Source organism: Rhinatrema bivittatum, chromosome 8 (assembly GCF_901001135.1).
Source record: "Rhinatrema bivittatum chromosome 8, aRhiBiv1.1, whole genome shotgun sequence".
Taxonomy (NCBI): domain Eukaryota; kingdom Metazoa; phylum Chordata; class Amphibia; order Gymnophiona; family Rhinatrematidae; genus Rhinatrema; species Rhinatrema bivittatum.
The window spans coordinates 173,931,741-173,945,364 of NC_042622.1; the positions used below are offsets into that span (position 1 = coordinate 173,931,741).

The window sequence follows — 13,624 nt, forward strand, 5'->3', positions numbered from 1 at the left end:
ACCAAGGTCCCATATTTTCAGATCAGGTGTCTCGCTTGTGTCTCGTGGCTTGACTTTTGAGAGAACATGTTTAAGGTGGAAAGGGTGTCATTTCCACTCTGCTGCAAGATAGGAAGCCTTCCACATCCTTAGTGTATGTGAGGATCTAGAAAGTTTGGGTCTTGGTGCTCAGAAAAGGGTGTTAAACCTATTCAAGCATCTGTGGTGCACATTTTACATTTCTTGCAACAACGGTTGGTGAAGGATTTGGCCTTTAGCTTCTTCAGAGTACAGGGGGGCAGCATTGGTCTGTCTTTGAGGCAAGGTACAAGGAACATCCTTAACTGCACATCCTGATGTGGTGCATTTTCTCGGGGGGGGGGGGGGGGGGGGGGGGGGGGGGGGGGGGGGGAAGCATTTGCGTCCTCCGATTTGGAAGTTGTGACCCTCCTGGAGCTTTAACTTGGCTCTTAAGAGGATGTGTACAGCTCCTTTTGAGCCTCTTAGAAGGGCAACTATGAAAGATCTCACCTTAAAGGTGGCAATTTGTTCCACCCGAAGGATTTCGGAGCTTCAGGCTTTGTCATGTAGGGATCCTGTTTTGAGGATTACAGATTCTGGAATCTCGTTGAATACGGTTCCTTCCTTCCTTCCACTTGAGTCAATCGGTAGAGCTTCCGGCCTTTACAAACCTGGATGCAGCAACACCACACACGAGAGAGTTGAAGCTCTTGGTGTAAAGCGGGCATTGTTGTGGTATTTTAAGATCACTAATAGTTTCCAGTGTCGGATTATCTTTTTGTGCTATAGATTGGTACAAAAAGTGCATAAAGCTTCAAAATCCACCTTAGCGCAGTGGTTGAAGGAAGCAATAGGTATGGCGTACGTCTGTCAAAGATGTCCTATTCTTGAGGGTTTAAGGGCTCACTCTATTCGGTCACAAGCGGAATCTTGGGCTGAATGTCAACAGGTATCGCCACAAGAGATTTGTAGGACAGCTACTTGGAAGTTGTTGCACACTTTCGCCAGGCATTATCATTTGGATGTCCAGGTTGTGGAGGCCATGGGCTTTGGTGAAAGTGTGCTTCGAGTGGGACTCTCGAAGTCCCACTGTGTTCAAGGAAGCTTGGGTACATCCCAGGAGTCTGGACTGATCTGGGTATAAACTGGAAAGGAAAATCGGTTCTTAACCTGCTAATTTTCATTCCTGGAATAGCACAGATCAGTCCAGAACCCCACCCATTTGTTGTGGGGAGAATAGGAGAGTCCGCTTGATCTATTATTGTAAATAGGCTGAAGAATTGCAAAGGTTTCATTTAGTTTTCTCCTTTTATTAATGTTGGAAAGTTTTTTCATTATAAGTTTCCACTTCCTACTGCTCGTTCAGAGGGGTGTGATTATGTAGTTGGTAGTTATTTTGGTTGGTATCTTGGCTTAGGTACAAGTTAATACTGAGGGACTGCAGGTGGCACACAAGGTTATGTGGCAGTGTCAGCAAAATTTCCTCTGTCTGCATCTGCTGGAAGGGAAGCAAACCCAGCAGTCTGGACTGATCTGTGCTATTCCAGGAACGAAAATTAGCAGGTAAGAACCAATTGCCTATTTACTACAATAAATCATGGTTGTATGTAGGAGATAAACTATGGCTTCTGTTAATGGCACTATGACAATTACATACTGCTACAGTAACTGAGAACTATATAGCAAAACTTGCAAAAATTTCAATTAAAAAATATATTTTTTTAAAACCCTTCCCACTGCAGAAGAGCAAAACATTACCCAAGAAATGCACTAGTTTTCTGCTGAGCACATAGTTCTTGGTCTTAAGTAACGGCTCAAACACAATGTGCTGATATTCATTTTATTAACAAAAAAGTGCAGACACCCTAAAATAAGAAAAGAAATTATGAATACAGTACATCCAATCAACAACCACACAACTAGGAAAAATCTTACACAAAAGCAGTAGAATGCATCTCTTTACTTCCTCCTCTCTTCCATGAAGGTAAAAAGACACTACAGTGATATGACAGAACGCCGGGTCATGCGCCTCACGACCCAGTTACTTCACTCTCCATCATGAGAGTTTAGCAGCTTATCAAATGCAACCTGCTTTTGGCAATACTCTTTCCAGCTGGCCAAAAACAGAACTAAGAACTGGTTTTCTATCCACGACTATTTCTTTCAGAATGCTTTAAAAATGTAAGGGAAAAGGAAAGCTTTTCACTGGAAGAAAAAGATAATCAGAGTTCTGCACATCTGTATTTATTGCGATATAACTCAGCACTGCTGCAGTGAGAGGGTCTGAAAGTAATAATTACTTCTGTCTTTCAGTATCAAACAGCGAAGAATGTGTGTGAATCTCAGAGAAACCAGAAAGGCCTGAGGCGCGGCAGGAGGGAACCCCACTGCTGCCCTGGAAACACTTATGTCCTTAAGAGGAGAAAAGAAGATTAAGGAAAGACAGCTGTAGAAAGTTCCTTGCTAAGCAGCAGAAGCCATGCAGGGGGAATAATTAAGTCCATCCCATCTGGGGGACATGCTAGTAGTCATCTAGGGTTAAGTCCCTTCAAACAAACAAATGCTGTCTTCCACCTTCACTGCACTACTTATAGCAAAGACAGACAAGCAGCATATTATACTTTTTCATTTATTCAAGACATTTTCCAGGGATTACTACATGTCCCAGGCAATCAAAAGAAGATGGTAGCCAGAACACAAGAAAAAAAAATCATTAACACTCAGTCTTATCTACAAAATTGGTTGCCATAGACAGGGACAGTACAAAACTAAACATTCACATGAGAGGCTACAGTCATTTGTGCCAGGAATATATCCTGCCGATTAGTGTGTATCACCAGTCTCTGCTTCCAAGAACAGCATTCTAATTAACAGCATTTAAATAAGCATCATTAAAATTAATTGCTGGGTGGTATTCTGACTCCGGTACCAGAAAAAGGGTAGAGGTGGAGTTACCCACCACTGATGGTAGGAGGTGAGAAGGGGATACAGGCGCAGGAACTAAGATGAGAGAACCAAGGGAAATCAACCAGAACTGTGCCCTATGGATAAAGCCACCTGCTGTGGCATGAATCCCCTTAGCCAGGGTCCATCATTGTAGCTTCACGCCTGCTCACGTCTCATTTTTATCTTCCACTGTCATCTCCAGCAGTAAAGCTGAGGTCTTCTGCGTGGATCTCATCCCCTTCAGGGGAAGCCGAACAGTCCTCTGAAAGTTAAAATATATACATACATATAAGTAAACAATTCTCTGAAAACAGACATCCCATCCCAGAGATTTATTGGGTCTACTCCCTCAGCAACAGCAAGTCCCTGCAGGCCTGGGAGATTATTAGAATGATGGGTCCTCCAAGTGACATCCAATACAAAGGATTAAGGAGGTCTCTGACAAGCAAAGGACAGTAATTAGTAGATCAGATTGCCTCTATAATCCTCGCCCCCCCCATCATTTTCCATTTTCACCCAAATACCCCCATCACTGGAGCAGATTTTAGAAAGGTCGGCTGCTGCAATGACACACAGGGCAAGGGTGAGCTCTTCTATGGCTGTTCTAGGACACTCACACCAGGAGCTTCTGGAAGAGAAATACTTGGCTCTCACTCCAAGGGGCTGAGCGTGGTTTATAATTTTTTGGATTAATTCTGTAGTTCTGTTAAGATATGTAGGCCATCACTAGGCTAAGTTTTACAACATTCAGGTTGATCATCCTTAAAACGTTCTGAAGGGCAAAAAAATTCTCCCAGTACAGTGAAGCAGAACGCAGTGCGGTTTTGCCAGCACATATTTTATCGCACCCCACTGCGGCTGAGTGAACACTAATCAACATGCTTAATTTAAAACACCACTGTGAACAAGCCTCAGAAAGGTTAATGCTTCACTGCGTAGTTCCAAGCCAAACAACTCAAAATAAACTATTGATTAAGGCCCAAGCAGGATATCCCATCCCTCAAGGAACAGCAGGGTAATTATGTATTGCCAGTCATTCACTAATTCTACAAGGATTAGTAATCATCCCCTGAAAATTAAAGAGCAACCTCTAAAATGCTGCTATTATGTCTTACACAGAGGAAAAATCAATTTATAAAAGGGCTGTTATAAAGCAACTCTGTGAACAAAAAGGCAGAGAAGGAAAGCAGAGCCTTCTGCTTCTGCACCAGTTCAAGAAACGAGGTCAGAGAGGGGGAGGAAATCCAGGGGTGGGAGCTGCAGTCTGGGCTGACACCAGGATCACTTACCAGGAAATAAACTGTGGCTGCCCACACCATTTAATGCCAAAGATGCCTGTGGCCATGGCTGAAACAGGGCTGGAAGGCACTTGGGAAGGGGGGGGGGGGGGGGGGGCGGGGAGGGACACCCAACCTGGCGGAGGCTTCCAGTGCAAACTGTCAGAGGCACAGTACTGCCACCTCCAGCCCACCTCTACCTTCTCCTGGAGGCTGCATGGTGAAGGTGTCATTAAATCTGTCACAGCTGGCATTTTCTTCAGGTTCCTCATTTTCCGTGTCACAATCAATGTCGCTGTCGCTGCTCATGCCAGGTAACAGGTGGAGGATGTGGCTCGGGCACAGTGCAGCTGGAAAGGAGAAGCAAAACACAACCTGGTATCCATAAAAAAAAAAATAGCTCTGGATCCCATCTTAGGGTCACAACAGAATTCTGCATAATACATTTAGTTTATTTTTGCACTGGCAATGCATATTTCTGAGAAGTCACTAGAGCAATGTAATGCCAGCTTCTAGAACAGGAGCGAGGTGGGGCACCAGAGAAACTGCACTGGACTTCATATGGAGGTTGAAGGGGAGGTTAGCACAGCTGCAGCCTTTACCAGTGCATCTCCAGGAAAATAAATCTCCTGCTGATGTCAGGAACTCCAGCTTTTAATCAAGAGAGCATTTCCAAAGAGTCAGCACAGGCCAGTCAAGATAGGGGAACGCAGGTTTCTCTTAAAGCAGCTGGCCACCTTTTTACTCCAAGCTGTTTTCCAAATGGCCTCTGACCTGCAACTTTTAGCAGCCTGGGGAGAGTGGAAATCTGCTGGCAGGGCAAGTGGAAAGAGAAAGAACTCTCTCTCTAACCACTTACATGTCTAAGAGAGAGAGGGGTAAAGACACTTGGGACAACAAAAATGTTTGTAATATGTATATTAGTGGGCTTTCCTTTCCAGCTTCGCATCCCAACCTTGGCTCCCTACATCCATGCATCTCAAGCTGGTCCTGGAATATTCCTACCTAGTCTGGTTTGCATAGATTTGCATCCACCACCTCCATTATATCGCATGCATATTCATTGTGGGCAATCCTGAAAACCAGATTTCCTATGGGTTACTCCAGGACTGGAGAAATACAGCCAAGCGTTATCACTTAACTGATACTCCTGCTGCAACCCAAAGTTTCCCTATGTCTCTGAGTGACGAAGTTAAGTATCCCTTGGTCTGACATTAGGGAAAAAAAACAGGCAACAATAAAGCCTTGGGAGGAGAAAGAAAATGTGGTTGATTCCATCTGGCTCGGCTTTCAGACACAGCTCAGTGCCAGGGAGAGACTCCTTCAAACAGCTGATGGTGCTGTGGCACCAAGAAAACAAGCAGTGTCTTTCAGCTCCTGTGAAACCTCCCGCCATTACACCTAAATGTCATCTGGAAACAGATAATCCTACAGCAGAAACCAACTCGTGAAACAACAGTGGTGCAACCTTAGCAGAAAACATTTATTAATCCTCTCCCTTGGAATAAACCCATGAGCCGGAGCAGTGAGTCACACTGCAGTGACTAAGAATGAAGAAATGTTAGAGTGTGGTGTCACTGAAAGAAAGGACCTTCTCCAATTGCCAACACCTACACACTGCCACAAGAGACGGGTGCCGGCGCCTTAATATAGAGGCTGTGAGCTTCAATTCATCACCATTGAAATTCAAATGAGTGCAGGGGTGGAGGCAGGCAGAGCCTCAGGAAGAAGTAAAGACATTCTACCCTATGAAATACCAGCTCCAAAAAAAATACAATTAATTCTGCCAGCCTATAAAGGACGTGGCGAAGGCAGGGACTCTCTAGTCTCAATGACCTACTGTGATGTTTCTCAGTTACAGAGGGAATTGGACAGCGCACCTGCAGCATGCTAAGCCTACATTAAACTATCATTTTAAAATAAAATCCAGCAGGTCCCCCAGTCATAACCAAGATTTACATCCGAAAAATTGAACCAACTCCTTCATGTGAAGAAATGGTTGAGATAGCGTTGCATTTAAGATATTGCTTATGTAATGATTTTAGATACTCTTAGTCAGACTTTATTTGCATTGATCGGTTTTATGTAATTTTTATTCTAATCTATGTTTATTTTATCTTTCATTTTTTTTTTAATATTATTATTAATGTGTAAACCGTGGAGATAGAGACCTGGTTCTCTGTACAACGGTATAGAAAAGTTGTATAAATAAATAAATAAAATGTGTATACTTTTTAATTTTATATTAATTGTACAATTGTTTTAAATTGTGTACTACAGTTATTATTGCATTGCCTTTGGGTTCCTTGGTAGAAAGGCAGAGTACAAATGCAACAGAAGAGAACACAAGGCTAGGGAAGGGGCAGTAGTCTCCTCCTGACCTGTCTTCGGCTGTAGCTGTTCATTTTCAAGTCCAAGAATCACAGAGACCGCAACTCCTCCTGGAACAGTTCCTGCCACCCCCAACCAGCTGCACTCTTACCCTGAACCTTTCCCACTCCCCTACCCCGCCTAGCCTGGGGAGCAAAGGCGCGGCTAAAGAATCAAAGCCAGGGCTCTCACACACTGCCAGGGGGGAGGGGGGAGGAGGAGCAAAAACAAGCGCCATCCATATGCCCCAGGCACGTAAAGAGAGGTCCACGAAGCAGCACACAAATGAACTCCCTCCCTAGCATGAACAAATGTAGAGAGAGTCCAAACCACTGCACAGACAGATTTTGCTTGCTTTATTTTGATTAATGGTTTAGTTAAAAGTCGATGTATTAGGTCTTTAAAAATACTTAAAAGCAGATATGTAGTCATTACCACAGAATATTTACATGCACACTGCTCGGTCAGTCCCTGATGTGGCTTCAGCATTGGAAGGTTGCTGAAGTCAATCGATGAAGAGAGCTTGTTAATTTGTGACTGTGGCCCCTCCTCCCTAACCTCTTGTTATTTCATGATGCTGCACTATCTACTTCTCTGAGGGCCACGACAAGCAGCCAGCCTAACCTACAAGGACTGTCACAGATGAATCAGCACTGGCCTAGTCATCATCAATTTTTCACTTTCCCAACTAGCAGAGTGCAAAGCATGTTACAAGCCCACACAATAAACAGCCACCTTCAAAGAACAAACATGGGGTAATGGTGACATAAGGCACAATAGATACAATGAAAGGTCCTCCCCCCAGCGCATATCCACTGAAGAGTTTGGTTCGGTTCTGGAATATGAATGCCTGATCCACAAGTAATTCCAAAGGTCGGGGAACAGGAGACCCTTACAAATCCTTGCATAACCTTCTCCTTTTCCACACGTCTGCCTTAGTCGTCTCCCTCTCTGCTGGAACACAGTCCATCGCTTGGCTCACCATGTCCCCACTACTCTCTCTGCAATTTAAAATCCCATCAGACCCAGGTATTTCACAAATCACTGAACTCCAAGTCCTCCTCCCCCCTTGTAACAGACGGCAGCGCCATATGCTACCCTTTCACTGAAACTTAAGGGAAGCATGCAATCTTCTCATTTCCACCATGATTTCACACATCTGTCACCATCAACCTAATAAATGAAGCTTGACCGATGTGCCGCAAATGCGCAGTAGAGAGCAGCTCTACCGCGCATGTGCGGGTGAGCACGTCGGTCAAGCGGAGCGTCAGCTGTTAAAAAACATGGCGGCGGTGAGGAGCGGCGGTGGCGACAGCAAGGAGTGGCGGCGAACTCGGTGGTGAGGGAGGGAGGGAGCGTGAGAGTGGGAGAGGGAGGGGAGGGGAGGAGAGGGAGGACGGAGAGGAGGTGAGAGGGGGGAGGGGAGAGGGGGTGGGAGGTGAGAGGGGCTGTGTTTGAAAATGGACTGAAAAAAAATGTAATGTAGCCCGTTTTAACGGGCTTAACGGCTTGTTGTATGTATAATATATCTTTGTCATCTTCACTTTCACCGAAAGCCCTCTGCATAAGGATCTTCATCTACATTCTCATCAGCTCAGATGCATCCATATTTAACCAGAACACCTCAAAAGAAAGGCATTCTACTTGGCACACAAATCACAATGCAAATTTAACACAGCCAAATTCTGCCACGAAAGCAGCAGGTTCTTTACCTTCATCTTCCCTGGCAGAGATGCCATCAGCCTGAAGAACTGCTAATTCTCCAGGATCTGAAACACCTTCCAACTCCACCAGCTGTGCCTCATCCACATGACTCCCTTTAGAAATGGACCTTTAATGGGGGCAGAGAAGATAAAATACATCACTGGCAGCAATACCAGCGTGAATGCCATTGCACAGGACAGTTTTCAAGATGCAAGAACAGACACGGGGAAGAGGAGGGAGAACTGACAGTTCCTTATGTACCAGCAGTACATCCAGTGCTACCCCTAGGCTGGCAGTGCTTAGTAAGAGGACATTTTGTGCTGCTATTATATGCCCATAAAGACACACGTGGGGGCATGAGCATAGGCAGCAGACCTGGGTTTGGTTCTTGAGCTCAGGGATGCTGCAGAGACCATCTTCACAGGCACCAGGGGGGAGAGAGGAAGTACACCCGCTGGCCAAGCGTAGGATACATACATATCCAGAAGGAGTCACCGTGTCTGCCTCTTGCTAGAGGATCTTTTACTATGATGGCAGGGCTTTACAGGAGGGGAAGTGTGTGGAAAAAAAAAAGTTAGGAAACTCCCTCTTTACTTCCCCCCCACCATACTGCCATAGCCGTAGGAGGAGCAGATTCTGAGTGAATTGGAAACAAAAAACAGAAGGAAACTGCCAAGCCAAAAAGAAAATATGCACGTGGACTGCCTGCATTGTGAGGTAGCGTCATTGCTGTCAAGATACAGATAATCTCATTCAACGCTGCCTCTTTAGCCCCATAACAAACAAAACGCTAACACTGTGTGTGTAGCATGGCAAAATACGACAAGCATCTACTCCCATAGTATCCAAAGGGCAGCATAATAGTGTAAAGGAAAATTAGTTTTTACCTGTTAATTTTCGTTCCTGTAGTACCACAGATCAGTCCAGACCGAGGGTTGAGCCTCCTGTCCAGTAGATGGAGACAGACCAAAACTGAAAGGGTATCCTATATCAGAACAGAGCCTACCCTGCAGCCCTTCAGTATAACCATTGTCAAAGCAGCAAAAGGCATAAGATCAAGCAAGTAACAATATAAGTATTAAAATTGGTGAACAATCAAACAATAGAACAATTGCATAAACTGTGTAACTAATTGCTCTTGCATGACTACCCCTGATCATCGTAAGAGATGCTTCCGGTGCCTTCAATGACAATTCCAGATAGACATTTATTTATTTATTATTTATTAAAGGCTTTTATATACAGACTTTCTTGATACAAATCAAATCAACTCAGTTTACATCAAACTAGGCAGAAACTATAACCAACCAAACAACAAGAGACAATTTGAAGGAGACATTTGAAGGAGCCATGCAGAGACACTCCTGAAAGAAGGAGAAACAGAAAAGAATTTGAGCAGACAGACCAAGGAAACACGGGAGGGCGTCTGGACTGATCTGTGGTACTACAGGAACGAAAATTAACAGGTAAGAACTAATTTTCCTTTCCTTGTACATACCTGGATCAGTCCAGACCGTGGGATGTACCAAAGCTTCCCTACAAAGGGTGGGACCGAGACAGTCCTGCTCAAAGTACCTACCGACAGAAGGAACCAAACATTGACGACTGTACGTCAAGGCGGTAATGTCGAGCAAAGGTATGCAGGGACTTCCACATAGCGGCCCTGCATATTTCCTGAGGAGAGACCGATTGACTCTCTGCCCAAGTAGCTTGAGAACGCAAGGAATGAGCCTTGAGACCTTCCGGAACTGCCCGGCCTTGGCAGATATAGGCGGAGGAAATCGCCTCTTTCAGCCACCGAGCGATCATAGTCTTAGAAGCTTGGTTACCCCGATTTGGACCACTCCACAGGACGAAGAGGTGGTCGGAAACCCGAAAGTCATTGGTAACCTGAAGGTAACGGAGTAAAACGCATCTCACATCGAGTCGATGAAGATCACTCCCCACGGAGCCTGCTATATCCTCAGGAGAGAAAGCGGGAAGCTCTACCAACTGATTGACATGAAAGGAAGAGACAACCTTCGGCAAAAGAGATAGTAAGGTCCTGAGAGATACTCCAGAATCAGAGAACCGCAGAAAAGGCTCCCGGCAGGATAATGCCTGAATCTCCGACACCCGTCTGGCAGAGCAGACAGAAACCAGGAAAACTGTCTAGTGTCAAATCCTTGATGGTAGCCAGACTGAGAGGTACGAACGGAGCCGCACATAGAGCCCGAAGAACTAAGTTAAGACTCCACGAAGGACAAGTGGCCCGGACGGGCGGCTTCAAATGCTTGACGCCCTTGAGAAAACGGACATCTGGGTTGAGAGGCCACCGCATGGTCGTCAACGGTCCCCAAGAGGGAACTGAGGGCGGAGACTTGGACGCGCAACGAACCGAAGGAAAGACCCTTGGAGAGGCCCTTCTGAAGAAACGAGAGAATGACAGCAACCGAAGGCGAACGGGCCGAGACACCCAATACCGCGCAGGCATTTTCAAAGATTTTCCAAACGTGGACATAGGCTAGGGCGGTAGACTGCTTGCGAGCCCGAAGCAGAGTGGATATCACTTCCGCTTGATAGCCCTTTTTCCGCAATCTCTGCCGTTCAAAAGCCATGCCGCTAGACAGAAGCGATCTGCCTGGTCGAAAAATACGGGACCCTGCCGGAGGAGGCGGTGAGATGGCCGAGACGAAGCGGACCGTCGGTCGCCAGATTTACCAGATCCGCGAACCACGGTCCTCAGGGCCACGAGAATGACCGGCCCCCCGGTGGAGCTCTATTCTTCTGAGAATCTTTCCCACTAGCGGCCATGGTGGGAACACAGAGGAGAATGTCGTGAGGCCATGAAAGGACCAAGGCATCCACGCCTTCCGAGCAATGCTCCCTCCAGCGACTGAAGAATCTGGGGGCCTTGGCGTTGTTCAAGGTTGCCATCAGGTCCAGGTGAGGAGGACCCCACCTGTGAACAATCAGATCCATTGCTCCATTGGACAACTCCCACTCGTCAGGATCGAGGCGTTGCCGACTGAGGAAGTCGGCTTGTACGTTTTCCTTGCCAGCTATATGGGAGGTCGCTAGATGATCCAGATGCCGCTCCGCCCAGGCAAAGAGCTTGCTGGCCTCCAGTGCCACCAAATGACTCCGAGTGCCCCCTTGACGATTGATATAGGCTACCATGGTGGAGTTGTCTGAGAGGACGCGCACCGCCTTGCGGCGGAGTAGCAGCAGAAAAGCCTTGAGGGCCAGGCGCACCGCAAGCGCTTCCAGATGATTGATGTGCCAGCGTGACTGGGTTGGGGACCAGCATCCCTGCGTCGTCTGGAATTGACAGACCGCTCCCCAGCCAAAGAGACTGGCATCCGTCGAGACTATGACCCACTGCGGAGTCAGCAAGGGCATCCCCCTCAAGAGATGCGCCAGTGACAGCCACCACTGTAAGTCTGCGATGGTAGAGTCGGAGAGTGGTAGAATCATCTGGAACTGTTCGGACACAGGCTTCTACTGGGACAACAACGCTTTCTGTAATGGTTGCATATGTGCAAAGGCCCAAGGGACCATGTCGATAGTGGAGGCCATAGACCCCAGAACTTGCAGGTAATCCCACGCTGTGGGAAGTGGAAGAGAGAGAAGCTTGTTCACTTGGTCGATGAGCTTGAGCACCCAAGCGTCCGGGAGAAACACTCTTCCGACTTGAGTGTCGAAGCGAGCTCCCAGGAATTCCAAGACCTGGGAGGGCTGGAGATTACTCTTGGGGAAGTTGATGATCCAGCCGAGTGAGAGCAAGAACCCTGTCAACTGCTAGACTGCAGAGAGACAGTGACTTGGCCCGCACGAGCCAATCGTCCAGATAAGGGTGAACTAGGATTCCTTCTCGAAGTGCAGCCACCACGATCACCATGACCTTGGTAAAACGTGCGAGGCCGAAAGGCAAAGGCAGAGCTCGGAACTGGAAGTGCTGGTCCAGGATGTTGAAACGGAGATACCGCTGATGCTTGCGGCGAATCGGGATGTGGAGATAAGCCTCTGTCAGGTCGAGGGAGGCCAGATATTCGCCTAGACGAACTGCCGCTATCACCGCCCTCACGATTTCCATTCGAAAATGGGGTACCTGGAGGGCACGGTTGACCCTCTTGAGGTCCAGGATTGGACGAAAGGAATCATCCTTTTTGGGAACGACGAAGTAAATGGAATACTGGCCGGCACCTTGCTCCTCCACTGGCTGGAGCTGGAGCCTGTCGAGGGTCTGACAGACAGCAGGCCGCTTTAGCTGGCCACAAGGTGACACGAGGTAGAGATCCGGCAGGTCCCTGGCAAATTCTAACGTGTAGCCGTGTTCTATCACCTCGAGAACCCACTGATCTGACGTAATTTTGGCCTATTCCTCGTAAAACAGAGAGAGACGTTCACCTAAGTTTCGCACAGAGGAATGGACCGGCCGGATCTCATTGGGCACCGGACTTGGCGGCCTGATGTTGCTGATTACCCTCTCGGAAAGCCCAGCGGCCTCGAAAGGAATGGGACCAGGACTGCAACCTGGAAGAGGTCCCTCTGGGGAAAGAACCTCATGCCCTACTGTTGTACCGGCATTGTCCCCGGAAGCGGGTACATGTCGAGAAAAATGACTTAGACTGTTTAGGATGGTCCTCTGGCAGCTTATGGATCTTGTTCTCACCCAAGGATTTAATAAGCTGTTCTAGGTCCTCTCCAAAGAGCAACTTACCCTTGAAGGGGAGTGCCCAGCTAGGCCTTGGAAGAAAAGTCCACAGCCCAATTACGCAGCCAAAGGAGGCATCTGGCCGACATCGCGGAAACCATTGCCTTGGCCTGGACGCGAAGCAAGCCATATGGGGCATCCGCGCCATATGCAATGGCGCCTACCAATTGCTCTGCCTGCTCAGCTTCCGCCGGCGGGAGGTCCTGGGTGCTGAGTAATTGTTGGATCCACCTAAGACTTGCCCGCTGCATGAGACTGCTGCAGATCGTCGCCCTGACTCCCAAGGCTAAGACTTCAAAGATCCACTTAAAGAAAAATTCAAGCTTGCGGTCTTGGACATCCTTCAAAGCTGTGGCACCCACCACCGGGATTGTGGTATGCTTGGTGACCGCTGATACGGAAGAATCCACCTTGGGAGTCTTAAGCATGTCCAGGCAATTTTCAAGGAGCGGACAGAGCTTGTCCATAGCCCTACTGACCTGGAGACCCATCTCTGGTGCTTCCCATTCACGTAAAAAAAGTAACTTATGCATGGGATGGAAAGGAAACATACGCGGAAGAGCCCGAAGCCCCGCCAGGACTGGGTCCGCGTTTGCTGGCATCGAGGCTATCACCATATCCTCCGGGCGGG

At 47.4% G+C, this 13,624-nt stretch overlaps 1 protein-coding gene across 2 annotated transcripts in view; it reads right to left on the minus strand.

Annotated features, from left to right (window-relative positions):
* Nucleotides 1–1,826: 1,826 nt before the first annotated feature.
* TRIM37 (tripartite motif containing 37) overlaps nucleotides 1,827–13,624 on the minus strand; it is a 148,690-nt gene continuing 136,892 nt past the window's right edge. The window contains exons 22-24 of one of the 2 annotated variants that reach the window (XM_029611478.1): nucleotides 8,306–8,424; nucleotides 4,418–4,573; nucleotides 1,827–3,208 (exon numbers count right to left, since the gene is read on the minus strand). In XM_029611478.1, coding sequence (XP_029467338.1) covers nucleotides 3,126–3,208; nucleotides 4,418–4,573; nucleotides 8,306–8,424 — 358 coding nt within the window. In that variant the 3' untranslated portion in view covers nucleotides 1,827–3,125. The remainder of the gene's footprint in view (nucleotides 3,209–4,417; nucleotides 4,574–8,305; nucleotides 8,425–13,624) is intronic. The other variant, XM_029611479.1, reaches the window with a different exon arrangement.